General features: G+C 37.8%; 1 protein-coding gene across 5 annotated transcripts in view; it reads left to right on the plus strand.

Moving 5' to 3' along the window:
- Positions 1-17,924, plus strand: part of JAKMIP1 (janus kinase and microtubule interacting protein 1) — a 178,211-nt gene that overhangs the window by 88,787 nt on the left and 71,500 nt on the right. For all 5 annotated transcript variants that reach the window (XM_076335917.1, XM_076335913.1, XM_076335915.1 and 2 more), the window contains 3 exons: positions 2,252-2,746; positions 16,423-16,632; positions 17,324-17,443. In XM_076335917.1, coding sequence (XP_076192032.1) covers positions 2,252-2,746; positions 16,423-16,632; positions 17,324-17,443 — 825 coding nt within the window. The remainder of the gene's footprint in view (positions 1-2,251; positions 2,747-16,422; positions 16,633-17,323; positions 17,444-17,924) is intronic.

Consider the following 17,924-nt stretch of genomic DNA (forward strand, 5'->3'; position numbering starts at 1 on the left):
ATAAAGATACGTTATCTGAATCATCCTGGAGTAGAGTAATAGTATCTGTGCAACAAAATCTGCTTCTGATGGTGTCTGATTCAGAGCTGTTGCCTTTTCCACAGCTGTATAGTGCTGTCTCAGCTGGTGTTTATTCCACAGTGTATCTAGAAGATTACTTTCATGAAAACATAGATACCTACCCTCCCTCTCCTGCTTCAGCCTGTTTCCTTTTTATTTTTATTTGATTTGATTTGATTTTGTTTAAGTCTAGAGTATGTTTGAGTTGGTTAAACAGGATCATAACATCTGCACAGGGAAAGTCTGCTGTCCCTGCTGTCTGAAGACTTCAGGTAAAGTTCAGACTCCGGAAATCCTACTGTCAGTGCTGTGGGTTTGATGAGTAATGTGTTGGTCTCATTTTGTGGTCACTCTTAAATTAAGTAGCAATCTTGGATTCATTGGATGAGTTATATCTGAGGCTTTTGAGTTAAGATGTCCCATTTTTCCTAAAGCAAACACAGAAAAGCGCCTCTTTGGATCCAACCTGCTTTCAATAAACAAAATAATGAATGTTTCTGGGCCTTTCCTGAACTAGTATTATTGCTTTTAATTAACCCTTTACTTTTGTTTTGACTGTAGAATCCAGAACCATGCAAAAAATAATTTAACTATACCTTCATAGTAAATGATAGTCTGAATATTAATAGAGACCTCCCATCCTTTCTGCACTAAGCTGAGGCAAGTTGCAATTCTGGCTTAGTTTAGCATAAATTAAATGCATTGTATGACTACAGATCCCAGCTTTGTATAGCGTAGATGCAAGCAATCTAGGAATGTTGTGACAGTGACTAACATCCTGCTGCTCAGTAACCTCCTTTTGCCACGAAGCACTGTTTGGTATGTATGACTGTATTGCCACTCAAGGTTAAAACACAAGTCTTTGAAATCTCTGCCTCTGACTTTGCTTTAGATGAGAAGTACATGTAGAGAGCCTGTATTTTGGCAGTCACTGTGATAGGGATAATAGAAAGATGTTACTGACACTACATATGATGAAATACGTTATAGCCTTTCTGGTATACTGTAATAGAGAAGCAATCCTTTCTCATTTTTTTTTTTCTTTTTTCTTTTTCTAAATTAATATCCAATCCCACTTAGAAAAAGCATTGCTTTCCATGCAGCCTGCTGAGCATCATTTTATAATGAGGTTTCATCACAGTGGGTATTACTATAATAGGCTATAAGACCTTTCCCCTACTCCCCCCACAACCCTTAGAGTCACTGGCCTATATTTTCTGAAGTGTCTGGGGACTGTGCATAGCCTCAGTTTTGGGGTGTCCTGTCTGAGGCCCCTTGAGTAGACTTGATTTTTCAGAAGGCCGATTCTTTTGGCTTATCTAATAAGGATTTACTCATTAAAGTAGCTAAGAAATTAAGAAATAAAAAAATCAATGTCTTTTTTTTCTCTCCTGCCTGCCCCTTTAATTTAGTTTTTAGTCCCCGTGTTCCTACTGATAAGAACGCCCCTTTGTTGATAGGATCTCTTCTCTCTGTTCCTTCAAGGCAAGATCCTTTCTCATCTGATTAGCAGGAAGTATCTTAGGTCAAGTAGTGGATTCGGGTGTAAGAATTTGTGACTCAAATCCTAAATACAGTATGTGTGTAAATTAGGTGATGCAATCTATGCTTGTCTGAGCATCCCATCTGTAGAACAGTGATAGCGCTGCTTAGCTACAGAAGGATGTTGTGGGAATGAATTAATTGAATGTATGTGAAGATCTGAGTCACTATAAACATCCGTGAAGTATGGTCCTTCAAATGCTAGAAAGTTTTCTAGCATTTCCTTCCCAGCATAAACAGAAACTCTTTTCTCTCTGTTTGATTTGTTTTCTGTCTGCTTGTAGGGCACAGTAGAGGGGTTATGGATGAGAGTAGTCTGGGGAGTGGTTGGTGGAGGAGATAAGGAGAACTAGATTGGATGCTGCTCAGTTTTATTTTATCACCTAAAACTGTGAGAACTTGTCACCAATAGCACATCTCCATAGCAGATTCCTGCACACATGCATGGCCTTTTTCTGGCCCTGATTCTCCAGTTGTGTACTGGAGAGAGAAGCGTCAGGTATGCAGTCTTTGCTTTTGAATATTCAGGATGAATATTCAAAAAGCAAATATTCAAAACATTTTTAGTATCGTTTTAGAAAAAGCTCCCTTGAAGACTTTTTAAAGTGTAGTAGCACTTGTTAATCAATATTTTATATTGATGTTCCAGGTGGGTAAATTGAGAGAGAAAATCCAAGAGGTTAAGCAAGAAAGGGAGCAGGAGCAGCACAAGCACACTGCCTATGTTTCTGAACTGAAAGCCAAGCTCCACGAGGAGAAAATGAAGGAACTTCAGAGTGTCAGAGAGCTACTGATCCGGCAGCATGAGCAGGAGGTAGCGAGAATGGTGAAAATCAAAGATGGTGAAATTCAGCGTTTGCAGTCAACAGTCAATGTCCTGCGGGACGGGGCGGCTGACAAAGTGAAGACGGCGCTGCTGAGTGAAGCAAAGGAGGAGGCTCGCAAGGCGTTTGACGGTGAACGGATGAAGTTGCAACAGGAGATCTTGGAGCTGAAATCTGGCAAAAAGCAGCTTGAAGAAGCTTTGAACAACATTATGCAGGCAGATAAAATGAAGGCTGCTGACCTGCGCACGGCTTATCAGTCCCATCAGGATGAGATTAATAGAATAAAGCGGGAATGTGAGAGAGAGATCCGCAGGCTGGTAAGTTCATTAAGTAATGCATGCTTATTTCAATTTATAGCAGGTATTAGTATATTGCTGTATGTGCCCATAAATACCAAACCACTCTTTTGCAGTGACATCTTTCATCAGTGCTGGTTGGTACAGTAGGCCTCTGTTTCCGTTACTTTCTCCTCCTTACAGCATAGATGAACCTCGGCTCCACGTTTAGCCCGACCCAATCCAAAGCTTTATGCCCCACCAAATAGAATATGGGTGAACCAAGACTTTCCAGGACAAATTTTCTCAACAGATCAAAGAAATAGACTTTCCCTTTCCCACTTGCTCAACTATATTTCCTTATGAATTCCTGTTGATCAAAACAGTCAGGTATTGCTCATTTGGCAATGCAAGAACACCTTTGTGAGATGGCCAAATTAACTTTTCAGAGAGCTTTTATATTTATATTGGAGGAACCAACTGTGCTGAAACAAGACAATGTCTTTGTTTCTTCCGCATCATTATCTAGGTCATTCGATTTTAAGCATTGTTGCCCTTTTTTATTTTTTAAAATTTCTGTTTTTTCTATTGCAGCGGAAAAGTTAGGGCCTAGGACAGCAGGCTTTTTTCATGCTTCATAAACCCTCGGACTTCAGCACAGATGGCAGACTACGCTGTTTGTATAAAATCGAAAACCAGGCAATATTTCCCAACAGCAGGTGCCCCAAATATTTCAAATTATGCAGCTTTGTAAAATGTAAAGAATCTAAGATGGGCTGTTCACCGTAATACATTTAGAGAGTTTATCATCAGACAACACTTCTGCTTGGTACCACGATATTTTCCATGTATATATCTGATTGCTAATCTGTCTAAACTAGCAGTACAATAGCTATGCAAATAAAATCTAGAATTATAATAAGCATAATATTTATCATATATCAAGAAGTACAGACTTTAAATGGAACAAAACATCAGTTTTCTTGAGAAAAATATTTTACCAGTTTGTGTTTACACAGGTAAGTCCTCTTATTTCTTGTATTCCTTAGGAAAAATGATGGTGAGGGCAAGCTACAAACGTGTAATATCTGTTTAATGGTGGTGATTTTCTGTCTGAGACAATGAAAGCTCTTAATGCAGCTAATAGTTATGCTTTAAATAAATTGGGGGTTAATCAAGTCTGAGGCGTATCATTTCCTTGATTAATTAAAGACCACTGCAAAGATTGACAATGTGAGGTTTCTGTAAGCATAGTTTCTTTCATATTTTGTTCCATATTATAAAAGTAGAATTTTAAAATCCTGACTATAAAGTTCAGGTAATTTAAGAAAGTGTTAAAGAGGAGAGAAGATTGCTATGTTGTGGCCTGTGTTTTTCTAGAGAAGAGTTTCTAATTAAATTTAACCTTCTCAAACCCAAGAAATGGTGAGGTGAGGCACCCCAAAATCTGTCGTCCCAAATTGCCCCAGTAAACACACATACGCCATGTCTTTGGGTGGTATTGTAAAGGAACCACTTTTCTTTTCTCTTTCAAGAGTGGATACTTTCAGCCTGCTGCAATACGAAGAATTCAGTCAGAATTATAATTGGAGCCTTACTGGGCCTCCGTTACTCCATGCATCTAAAAAGGTGACTGTATTTGGAGAGCGTGCAGGTGGCTCCCGTTTCCTATTCCCAGCCCCAGAGGAAGCCTGGCATCAGTCTCATGGGCTTTCACTGGAAGTGTTTGTGCCTTCCCCCCTCAGCAGAAGTACAGGGGAAAAATATCAGGAGCCTGGTGTTGCCTTGCAGTGCCTCGACTCCTTTCAGATGATGAATTTCAATTTTTTCATTAAATTCTATGGGTTGTTTTTATGAAAGAGAAGTGTTTCTTCTAGGAATTCACAGCAATTTAGGCAGTTATTGCATAGGGCACTCTTTAAATCTGGGGCGAGGTAAAAAATACTGCAGAGTTCCTAGATGCTGCTCTCTTCCTCTGGGAGAGCAAGTGGGATTATAGAATCAGACCATCAGGATATTTCCCTCCCTCCTCTCCCCCCCATTTTAATTAGTGCAAGGCATGCTTGCCTTCACTTTCAGATTAACCGTATCAGCTGCGGATTTGGGGTACTCGGTTGGTTTAGTTCCTACCCTTGTGGGATGAAATGGCAAGGATGTGGCAGGCAGTGTTATTAATATTAGCACAGTTCTGTAACTGAGCTTCAATTAATGTGCTTTTTTGTATGTGTGCTGTGTTTTATGGCACTATTAAGAAATCAGCATCTTTGGTATTAACGGCCTAAATGGGCTGGCCATACTGTAATTCAAATTCAGATAGAGTAATTCAGGATGCAGTGTCCGATTGTCTTGTCAGACTTGGTTGATTTATTTTGCATTTTAGATCACAGGTTAGTTTTGCAAATGTATTTCATATAGATATTGCAGCTAAAAAAAATAAAAATCAATATTTTTACCATTGTTTATAATACCCATGACTAATTTAAGTAAAATCTTGCATTTTTTTGGCTTGCCGTCAAAAAATAAAGTAGCGAGAAAGGAAAAAAGCAAAATCCATTGTCTGTGAATAAATGGATATGTTTACATTGTGTGCATAAACAGCCATGCTTGTATTGTACAAATGTCAGTATTTTAGAAATATGATTAATCAATTTTGAGATTGTCTTCACAGTTTTGGATTGAGCCATGAAAAATACCCAATAAGCCTCAATACAAACAAGATTGGATGGGGAAGATCCTAGTGCCTAATAAGGGAAAGTAAAATAGCTATCTGGCAAAAAATGTAACAGACTTTTTCTCTGTGCGGTATGAAATTATATTGGAATTTGTCAGTTCCTCTAATTGACTTAATATAACAGCGATATAAATGTTTTCATTAATTTAAGGAATGTTTGTGGACATGGATTTTTTTTTTTCCCCCAAAATATAATATATTCTTGCTGTATATATGCATCAGCACAATGTGCTGGCAGCTGAAAAACTGGAAGTAAAAATAGCTAGTAGCAAACTGGAGAGAGAAGTGAAACGTTTTAGAAGTAAAGAGACAACTTGGAGAATAAGATAAGAAAGCAAGAACAGCTATTACTTAATTTTTTCAGCCAATATTTTCTGAGTAGTTGAGTCTTAACAGTTGTATTGTTCTGTCAATGTAGTATGAAAACTATGCTGATACAGACTCAGATACTTAAAAAGAAATAACATTAAAAATCAGCAAATAGGAAAAAAGAAAAAAATCAGAAATAGCAAAATGAAAAATAATCTGCATGAAGGAGAACTGTTAAAGCCTGTTTTTATGGATCAGTTTTTTTTCAAAAAAAGAATATATGAAATAATAATTACACTTTTTCATTCATGGAGCTTCAGTATAAACAGCCCCGAAGCATACATTCAGCTGAGGGCTGCACAGGGAAGCATGTACATACCTAAATAACTGTATCGACAGACTTCTGTTTTAATGGCACCCTTGTAAGCAGCATGTCTGGTTTCCTTCTGAGGTCTGGGCTGGTACAAGGTAAATTTAATATAAACCCAATTAATGGTGAAGAGAAGTTGAGTTTGTTAACTTGTGTTTATGAAGTAGCTTACAGAGCAGAAATGCACTACGAGGGCATTTAATGTTTTAATCTAAATATAAAAAAGTACACAAAATAACAGTATATTTCAGCCAATTTTGTTGGGCCTCAATTAAGCTTGTAATTTAAGCTTGTCATTTAACTGACATTGAGTTCTAAAATCAGGTTTAAAGTTAGTTTTTTTATTAGTGGTAAGTAAAGTTTCTCTCTTTTGCCTGAAATTGCTGAAATAGCATGTTCAAATTGTTGGTGAGTTTTGGCAACAGACCAACCTTATTCCGTTATCAGCACAGCTGTGAAGGAGGGCATGAATATTAAGTATATCATATTAATTAGAGGTTACATTCATTCTGGGACTACCTCGACACTGTTTTGAAGAAGGCCCTTACTTTGCAAGGCACATTTCTCTAGATACTCTTTTTGCAGAGATAAGAACAATGGACACTTTACAGCGCTTGTGGACGCTTACAGTGCTTGCCTTGGAAAATATATGCAAAAAAACAATCATTAAAAGTATATTGAATTCTGTCATTGCTGATTTACTCATTTATAGTATTTCTTGAATAAGAAGGAAAATGAATGTTTACTTTATCAGACACTGTTAATATAAACATAATATTTTACCTTTGGAATAAACAGATGACACTTGCATCCTGTATTTTGTGGTGTAGGGTTTTAGTAAATATTATTTCCTCTATTGGAAATGTCTTTAACATCAAACCTTTCACCTATTTTACAGACAAATACCGTTCAACCTTGTTAAAATCTTTGCACCTATGGCCTTCCTAAATATTCCTAAACAGCTTGGATTGAAATGAATTGAAAGACTTATTTCACTTTAATGTAAAATAGTCCCAGTTTTCTTAACCACAAAATCAATGTAAAAGAGTCCACTGATCTGATTAGATGCACAATCAGATCCATGATTAAGAGGGCACACAGTACACCAGATGAATTAAATTTGCTTATCTCAATTGTATTCTCAAATAACCTCATAAAATTTTCTAGAGTAATGTGACATTACTGCAGATTCATAATTGCAAGGAAAAAAATCCTTTTGCTGTTAATGGAATCAAAGTAAAAGAAATTGTTTTGAGGAGTGTTCAAAAGTTCCTATCAGCCATGATTTATGAAGATAGATGCACTATTTAAGTGTCCTTAGTCTCCTTAATCCAAATTATCTAGTTGCATGAATTAAAAACTCCTTCCAGTGTGGAATCCTTCTTCTGTTCAGTGTTTCCCAATTATATGTAATGCAGTACCTGGAAGAATGTAATTCAAACTAATAGATTAAGCAGTTTTTAAAGGTAAAATCAAGGCAATTTTGCTTAAACTTCTGTTCAAGGAACAGAAAAACCCTCTGCTGAAATAAGTTTATGTACCATTTATATAGTGATTTTTTTATTCTTATTATTTTGGTTTTGTGCCTGTGTATAACACTGTATCTCAGGATTTAAGTGAAGACTTCTGAAAGACTGAGAGTAACATCTTTTCAGAACTAAAAATTAGATTGTTCCACTTCAGGACAAACCCAAATTTCAACTCAAGTCCTTCACAAGTTAGTATTTTCTAACCTTGCACAGCTCTTAATGTGTTTGTCTGCCTATAAGTCCTTAGTGTATTACTTAGCATTGGCATTCCATATGTGAACCGCAGTAAAAAAAAAATTTAGATGGTGAGGGTCCTCTGAAGGTCATCTGGTCCAATGTCCTGCTTGAAGCAGGGCTGCTTTGAAAGTTGGATCAGGTTGCTCTGGGCCTCCTCCAGTCCAATTTGAAAATCTGTGAAGGCAGAGATCCATAGTCTCTGTGACAACCTGCCCCAATGCCTAGTCACTGTGAAAGTTCTTTCTTCTTCCTCTTTCTGTAACCTTTGATTATTACACTTGTCCTTTTGCTGTGTATCTCTGAGAAACGTCTGCCATGTTCATCCCTGTATCCTCCTTTAGATAGTTGAACAGGTATCTGCAATTGTAATGCATCCCGCGGTCTTCTCTTTGGCTGGCTGAGCAAGCCAAGCTCTCTCACCCATTCCTTGAATGCCGTATGCTGCAGCCCCATAGTGGTCTTACTGGCCTTCCTCCAGTTTGCGGCACTTGTGCCAGCTTGTCAATATCTTTTTTCTGTGCTGGGGAGCCCAAAAGTGGCTGCGCTGCTCCTGGTGTGGTTTCACAAATGCTTAATAAAAGGCTAAATCACTTCTCTATCCTTCTGGCTACATTCCTCCTGATTTGGCCCAGTATCACGTTAACTTCAATGGTTGCAAACTCTCACCACTGACCCATATCCAACTTGCCCTCCAGGACACCAAACATTTTCCTTTTTTCTTTCTTTTGTCTTTTCTTTTTTACTTTCTCCTTGCAGAACTGCCAACTTCAATTGGCATCCAGCCTTTTCTGTTGCAGGAATTTAAACCCTCCCGGGGGCAGGACATTGTATCTGTCTTAGGAAAACTTTATGAGGGTTTTTTGGCCCATTTCTCAAACATGTCAAAGTGCCTCTGAATGGTGCTCCTGTCCTCTAGTGTAGTAACAGCTCCCCCAAATTTTGTATCATCCACAAATTTGGGGATGGTGCATTCCATTTCTTCATCTGGGTAGTTGATAAAGTTGTTAAAATTTGTTATTGTCTTCAAATTTTAAGGGGTAAAATTTAGATGACCAAATAAAAAGCTTTTGCCTTCTGAGAGATTCAGCAATTATTTTTTCAGTAAAACATGACAAATAGTAGGAGCAAAAGTTTAACAGGCCACCAAAACCCCAAATTACATCCTTTGCAGTGGTGGCAACTATTTTCTAATAACATTCACTTTCTCCTGCATTCCCGTTACTAGGATTTTGCCATTTTAAGGCAGTGAAATTTGTATCTTTAGGTTACATTCATTCATTCATTGTCTCTGAAAATTCTGGTGCAGTTGGCTCTTGGCAGGGGCACTCCGTGATCCCCTGCTGCCCTGAGAAGAAGGATGGAGCCTGGCCTTTCTCACTTCACTGGTGCAGTGGCACATATGCATGAGTTTTGTTTCCTGATCAAAATTTTGAATTTTGAGACTGGAAAGCTGAGTTTTGAATCATCCGAGTGTGTGCAGTCATGCACGGTTGGGTAGAGCCCGCTGTGGCATGCTTCTTATCAGCGCTTAAACCCGTGTGTATTTCACACACAGCTGCTGACAGCAAATTGTAGGCCGCTTCTCTGGATTTTGCCATCTGTTTGCGATGCGTGTTTCAGCTGCATTCCAAGGCTGAGCTAAACTCCTGCAAAGACCCTTCCATCACCTCCAGCATTTTAGGACTGCAAATAATACTTTGCTTTCCGTCCTCTGAAGATTTATGCTTGTCCTCTCAGGAGCTAACAACATTCCACCCGGGCCTTGTTTTTTCCTGAATTAAGCAGATCTAATGACAGCTTTTTATAGTGCAGGCTCAGCGGTTTGTGTTTATTCTTAGTATTTTCTAAGAACTCCGTTATGGTAGGTAGGTCACAAATCTGACTTTTATATCTTTTACAAAATATGGAACAGTATTAAAAACCCACAGAAATGATGTATGGTGTGGCAACTGGACAAAAAACTCCTTAAGTTTGTATTACTCGGTCCTTCTATATTTTCCATCTTTTTGACTATTTATTCATTGACAGAGCTATAATGAACACATGTAATAGGTAACAGGAGAGATCCAGTAGTAGGGGTTGTAGTCAGCTACAATAATGCAAGGTGCTTTTGAGAAGGATGTGAGAAACCTCCTATCAGTAAGTTCTGGAATTGTCTGCCCACATAGTGTTTCTCGTCTAATTTATCAAAACTTTTAATATATCCCTTACATATGAGATTTACACACTTACAAAAAAATACGTGGGAAAAGCTATTGGAAGAAAATATTGACTGTTGGTTTAGAAAAATTACACATGAAATTAAGAGTAAGTCCCATCTACCTGTGTGTATGACCCTTACTTCTCCAGTGGATGGCTGGCATCTTCTCTCCCTCTTCCCCTAAGGTTCCTAAATAAGCAGCAAACATTTATTTAAATAGGTGGCCATGTCTGGTGTAGAGAATGCTATGCACAACACAGGAATATTTTATTTCCTCCCTCCAGGTGGGCCTTCACCTTGGGGTATTGTTGTTAGGTCTTAGTGTCCCTTTATAAATGCAAAAGGTGTTAATTCCATTTAGTTCTATCTTTAACTGAGTAGCATCTCCTTTTTGTTTTTCCTAGTAACTAGCAATCCTTCTGTCAAGATATCCCTATTTTTAGTGTGAAGCATTTAGTATAAAGATTAATTCAGTTTCTTCTGGATAAGAGTACTGTAGAATTTTGCTCTGCGGTTGGCTAGGAGATAACTTTGATAAGGATGGGTAAAGAGGAAGGTCTTACACTTGGCAATGCAGCAGCTGGCTTTTTCCACTTTGAAAACTGAGTATGTCCCTGCCTTGATAGATCTGGCTTTTAATTCCCTGGGAATTTCTCTTTCAACTTTGTGAGAGGCTAAAGTTCCCCCAAAGGTCTCTGACTTTTCTTTCACTGTAGCTGTTGAAGTGTGGGATAATTGGCAGGGGGATACTCTTTCCAATGGTTGGCTTGGTTTTCTTTCATGTTTGATAAATATTATTAAAACACTTACTTCTGCTCATTTCTCATAGCTGTTAGGAGGCAGTTAGATACCTGTTCTTAGGAAACTGTGTAATTTTGACACAGGCTATAAATGCTAGCTCTTCATTGATATAATGCAGGTAATTGCTGTGTTCAGCACCTAACATTTTACAGCACAAACCCCATTAAGAAATGATACTTTAGAAAGCTGTAATTTTAACCAAGAGCTCCAGAGTTACTTATGCTATCCAAGGTGATTTCTCAGTAATTCCTTCTGCAGCTGCTTGTGGATGATCTTATTTTCTTTACAATCCTCTTTTGGAGGGTATTTCTACCACTTCTCTTCTCAGCGCATGTAACTGAAAATGAATTCTAACCTCATGTTGCTCCACTGCCTTCCTATCACAGCTTTTTGTACTGAATTGTACCATGCTTAATTGCATGAAGAAAAATGTGGCTATTCTAAAATGCTTTAAAATCCATGCAAAACAGAATGTAAAAGAGTTCATGTGACCCTGTTGTATTGTGTAGCTGCAAAAAGTGGGCAAATTTGTTTTAAACTGAGAACAAATCTGAAAGCAAAGCAGCCAGTTGGAAGGAATTTCTGGGTAATGTATTTGATTTAACATAATACCTGTGAGCCCAATGCATGGATTGGGATCTCATGCTAAATATGTCAGAAGAAAAGGTGGCTCTACCCTTTGTATTTTAGTGAGAAGTCTCAAATGAAGAGTAGTACAGGGAGGAATACATGAAAGCAGTGGTAGGAGGTTAGTGCAGTCAGCTTTCAGTTGCTTGTCCCAGCTACATTGTGCCACAGATGCAGAAACCTCTTACAGGCACCTGGTGAGGCAGGTCCTGCACCATGCTCCCTGGACCATGAGGGGTTGAGGAGCACAGTGGAAAGGCATCTGCTTGCTCAGAATCCGGTTGTGAATCATCAGGTGAGAACTGATTCATCCAGGTATATTAGCTTCAGCTCAGTGCTGGCCTTGACATACCTGCATCGCTTCCAGTAGAGAAATTCCTGCATTTCTATAATGTGCTTCCTATGTCTTAGGTTCTCAGGGATTTCTTAGTTTAGATATCCCATTCGATGACCAGCTAATAGATTGTGATCTCAGCAGTGTAATAACTGTTAAGTATTTACAGTTTTTTTCATAGTTTCCTTTTGTATTTTAGAGGTGTCATGGAAAAGGAGAGATTTGAAAGGAAGTTGAGGAGGGTTAGTCCAGGTAACTAAATGGATATTTGTGGAGCGTCTCTTCAAGCAGGAACAGTGGCATGGGAGAAAACATGAAAATGCATGACTGCATATATGACAAGCTGATATTGGGGAGGGGACATAGCATGTTAATATTGGATAAGGGATGAATGGGCTCCAGTTAGGCTGTGAACATCTTTGAAAGTGAGAGTGATTTTTGTTGTTGTTTAATGTAGTGAAAAGAAAAACAGCTTAGAGAATCCAGAGATGAGAGTTTTGTGGTTGAGAAGAGCATTATTAACAGCAGCATTCACATTGGATGGTGAGTGGGCAGGACTGCATTTAAGGTCAGAAAGGAGAATGTTGCAATGACTAAGGCATGATATAAGAACTCAAGTAAAAGTCTACCTCTGCGTATGGATTTTAGAGCTGATAGGCAAAAAGAGCCTTTAGAGGTAATCAGATTGCACCTGGGAGAGAACAGAATTAAAGATGACAACTATTTTAGGTATGTAAGTGATAAGTAGTTCAGGGATGGTTCCCTAGTGGTGTAAAACAGACATTAAAAAGCATAAAAAAGAAAGGAATGCTATGCATGGTACAGTAACAAATTCTGGATGCTGTCTGGTGAATGAACATTGTAGTAGAAGAATACAGGGTTAAACCTTTAAACTTGAGAGGTCGTGAGAGGAGCACTAATTGTTATTTCACTTAAAAGCCAATGATGTTCAGCTTGTCTACAGTAGTCATAAATGACAATTGGCAAATATCTGAAAATGTGAGTGTGTATATGTATGTGTATATATACATGTATGTACACTGTGTGTGTTTGTGTATGTACATATATACACATATGCATATATATCAGAGAGAGAGAGAGAGAGAGAGAGAGAGAGACCAAAACATTTATGGGAAAAACAAACTTACATAGGTGGAAAAGCTGACAAGCTTTAAGCATACAGCTTCTTAATCTGCTGAAGGGCTTCCGTACCTGAAAGCTAGTTTCTTTCCAACTCTGTCACTTGGTCTAATAAAAAATATTTCTTCTCTTTTAGACCATATGTATTCCTAGACAATCTTGGCTATGACAGTGTTGCTTCTACAACATGTATTTGATCAAGATAGCAAGCAGCAAGGAACGCAGATTAATCCATTTTGATTTTCATTTACCTAATGGAAGATACTCCTCTTCCCACTAAAATAAAGACCATAATACATGGTCTAATTACATAAGGCTGTTTTCTTTTATGCTGCCAACTTTTTTTCTTTGTGTAACCAAATGTGGCAAGAATTCGAGAAAAGAGTAGTTCTCCAGTGGTACAGAACTGACATGGAGACTTTCTGTGAGCTTTTACAACTAGAATATATAAGACTAAGCTAAGCTAAAGTCTTTTGGGAGTGGTTGACCTTTCTTCTCTAACTGTCAGCTTATCTTCAGTTTAAACCTAAACCATATCTCTTCTTTTTCTAGTCTTGTACCTCCTCTTTCTTTGCCTGCCTGCCCCTTGACCTGCCATCTCTCCCATGTGGAACTGAGGGATGTTGTATCCCTGTAAAATATTTCTCTTCCTTTTTTTTCCTTCTCTGAAGTAATTTGTACACTCTGTTATAAGTTGTACTCTCTGTTAAGAAAGCAGACAGGGAAGATGAACAAGTTTGCTCTGTAGTGTGCAAGTCTGAAGAAAGATGGTAAATCTTTGGGTCAGGCATTGGGGTAAATTTAAGAAAATTGAGGCATTGACTGGGTTGATGCAGTTACATTGGAGAAATCAAAAGTGTAACTGTCCCCTTGAGGAAAGGAGAATTGTATTGTGCCCCAGGCTTCTGAAACCAAACTTAAGGTAGAGGCGTTACTGCTGCAGTTCTGTTCATCTTTATCAGTTTGTTATAAGTTAGTTGCTTAGAAATTCTTCCTTCTGCTAGTTTGTGCTTATAAAAAAATAAGCACTATTGCAATGCTCTGTGTATTTGTGTGTGTGCGTTCTTGTGCATATGTTTACATGAGTAAGAGACTCTCTAGTGCGTACCTGCAACTTAAAATATAAGCCCAAAATAAAAAAGGATGTGCAGCCATTGCTATTATATTGCTACTTTCAATTATTATCAGTCTCAAAGATTTTTCTATTTGACTGAAACATGGGGTGTTTCTTTTTTTCTGAAAGGTTCACCACATGTAGATTTTTGTAGAAAAAACAGTAGTAGGAAGAGCAGAGGGGAATTCTGCCTTCTTCCCTGCCTTCCCCTAACCCCCACCCCAAAGCCATGCTCTTTCATGGCATTTCTCTCTAATGTGTGTGAGCTTGTGTGCTTTGATCAATGGAAGTGTGTGTGAAGGGTGACATGGGCGTGATTTCACTGGTCACATCTGTTTCAAACGATCTCTTCTGCTGTGGTTCAGCAAGTAGCAGTCTGTACTGAGATCGTTGCTTTCTTTTTTCTTCCAATTTAAACACCTATGTCATTCCATTTACCATTTAAGTTGTGAGAATATGAAGAGTATGAAATGTGCTACTAATTGGGTAACTAAAATCAAGGCTGCCTATGTAACCTTGGTTCTTCCTTGTTAAATGTATGCCTTGCATGGTCGAATTCCTATCTCAATTGAATAGATGTTCAGTGTGAACACCTGTGTAATTGAAAGCGAAACTGTCCACAGTATTTAGTTACATGACATTTTTTCCTCCCGAGGGGTCCCTGATAGATCAGTGTGCGTGACAGATAGCATTCAGTGAATGAAGCAGCTGCTTAATTTTTGTCATTGCTCTTTGCTGCACAGTCCCTCTGAAACTCTGCATGTTGCGAATTCTTCCATTAATAAAAACTGCATTCTTTTCCTGCAAGTCCTTTTTGGCATACTTGAAAGTCTCACAAATCTGAATTAACGTACTGGGAAGTATTATACCTATTTACTGGATGAGGAATTGAGACCCAGCGACCTTCCCAAGTCAGGAAAGAAATCTCCATCAGAACCAATCTTCATCAGTTCCAGCTGGAACTTAAAAGTAGTCTAGACCAGCTTATTCACTTCAAGTCTGACCTTTTTATCTTCAATCATGACTTGACTTGCTTCAGCCAGGCCATCTCCTGCCACTCAGGTTCTGTACACAAACTAATTTCATGTCCTTTGTAGACTGTGAAAGGAGTAAGGCAAGAATCCTGAAGAAGCAAATTGTATCTGATCGTGTAATCTGATTGTGTTAATCCTGTACATCATTCAGACTTAACTATAAGTTACTTCTAACATTTCCTTTTTTTCTTTTTTTTTGGTATAACTTGACATAAAGGACTTCTATGGATGTAGGACTACAATAAACAACAAATGTATGGTTTAACAAGTTCATGATTTTATTTTGTATTTTCAAATAAGATTATAATAGTCTTATTTCCAAAATTCCATGGGTTTATGTTGGCCAAGAAAACAATTTAGTAAACTGAAGGAGATACAGCACAGTTCCAATAAATATATTGTTAATGGCTAACATTGTTGCTAAGAAATCTGTTTCTATAGTAACTGCTGCAGATTGTCACTTCCTCTAGCATTTGGAATAGTACCAAAGTGAATTTAACACTGATGCTGCGAGGGACAAATCCTACGAGAGCTGCAGTAGATCACTGCTAGCAGTATGCTTTATTTGGTATGGAGATGTATGAACAACACAGTTCAGTAACTGTAGAGGGTGTTTAAGAACTATTTCTTCCTACCCTTTATTCTAATGCCTGTGTGCATTTGCTTTTTTTCCTTCTATACAAAGACTAGTCCTCATTTGAATCTTACAACAAGGGCACATAAAAATACATAGGTATGCTTAAGATTTTAAGTTTAAATGTGTGTGTGTGTATATGCTACTAATTTTTAAATGTTTGTGAAGAGATTCACCACGTGTGATTTTCACTAATAAAGAGGGAGTTAACATGGGGCAAATGTGTATGGCTCAAGCTTTAAAACAAAGCCCAGGTGAGTTTTAAAGGGTGTGTTTGTCTTATCTTGTACTAGCCCTGTGTTTCTTCTCTGAAACATAGTGAAGGGAGATTTTTCTTCTGCTTATAGAAGTGTGTATCCTCAGATGAAGTGGATGATTTCAGTGGCTATGTATTCTGTTTCAGAGTTTGCATCTATTTTTGTTTGTCTCTTGGGTTGAGACTGCACCGAGCAAACTCATCATCAAGTGAAGGCTGAAAGTTTTTTAAGGGGAGGGGAAAAGGCTTCAGAGGAGATATATCTTCTTGTTAGCAACCATAGTTTGGGTGGTGGTATAATTCTGAGAGAAACAGAACTTTGTTTTTGCAAGCTTGTGGGTATGCATGCAGTGAACACTTGGAGATGTTACAGAAACGTCCTTCTTTATTTCCGTTTTCCAGATGGATGAGATAAAAGGCAAAGACAGGGTGATTCTGGCTCTGGAGAAAGACCTTGGTGTCCAGACAGGCCATACACAGAAACTGCTCCTTCAGAAAGAGGCTTTGGATGAACAGCTTGTCCAAGTGAAGGAGGCAGAACGATACCACAGTAGTCCTAAGAGAGAGCTTCCTGCGGGAGTGGGGGATATCACCGAACTGATGGGAAGCCCGGTAAGAAAATTGTGTTTTCTTCAAATGTTCAACACAGGATAATTGCTGCCTGGGTGTTCACATTGGTTTTGTGGTTACTTTTAAAATACTGGAAGGACTAATTCATGGTAAATGGCCCTGCACTGCACTGTGCTGTTTCATTGATGATTTAGAAACTCCTTGGACCTCTTGAATTTCAAAGAATGTTGAAAAATATGTGGATATAGAACTTTTAGAATTTACATTGTAAGCTTCAACTGTGAACCCCATTATTTTCTTAGCTATGAATTTCATAACTTTAGGAATTATTTTAACCAATGGCAAATAGAAACTATACTTCTCAAAAACTGAGCCATGTTATTTTAATCTGTGTCCTATGCACTGGAATTGTTTTAGCCGATAGTAAGAAATCTGGTGAGAAGTAACCAGTAATACGTGAAATATTACTTATCTAGCTGCTGGGTTTTTTTCAAATTGTTAAACCTTTACATACATTTCACAAATAGATACTTTTCATGTAATATATCATGTAGTATTTCCACAGGATGTTATTGTTTAGTGTTTCAGTTAACTAAAATAAGTTTTCCAGACATTGATGTACAAGTCTATATTAAATTTACACAATCCACTTGCTAAACCATGATATTAAATTATGGATAGTGAATTTTTTTTAAAAGGTAATTTTATGTATCTATATGTTTTTGATGTAAAGGAGCAGCATTTGGATGAACGAGACATGCGGAGATTTCAGTTAAAAATCGCCGAACTGAATGCTGTAATAAGGAAGCTGGAAGACAGAAATACTCTCTTAGCAGATGAAAGAAATGAACTGGTAAATTAATTAGTAATAACACAGATGGTGACTGGGAGGGCATCTTTATGGTAAAAGATTTAATGTTGGAAAGTCAGTGTTATAAATAATTTACAAATTAGTCCTGGTTGGCCTCAATCAACTATATCTAAATATAACAGAGATTTCTATAGAAATTCACTTTGTGACCATAAAAGACATGGATGGAATCTCTCTTGTTCCAGAAAAATAAAAATTTATAAATTTATTTTGGAGTCATCATAATCAAATTGACTGCTAGCTTGCCTGTGGCACTGTGTAATGATGTTGTGTAAAACATGCATAATCTATGCGCTTAAATTACTGTATTAATCTTTTTGAAATTTGACAGTGGTTTTGTGACATGCTTATACTAGCTAGGAGTTAAAGAAGTTTTCTTGTGCTAGTGATGAAAAATCTGCCATTTCTCAAGGGAAATCTCTTAAGTAGGTGAAATTATCCTAGGAGAGCGATAGTAACTTAC

The sequence above is a fragment of the Aptenodytes patagonicus genome, chromosome 4, assembly GCF_965638725.1.
Source record: "Aptenodytes patagonicus chromosome 4, bAptPat1.pri.cur, whole genome shotgun sequence".
In the NCBI taxonomy this organism is placed as follows: Eukaryota; Metazoa; Chordata; class Aves; order Sphenisciformes; family Spheniscidae; genus Aptenodytes; species Aptenodytes patagonicus.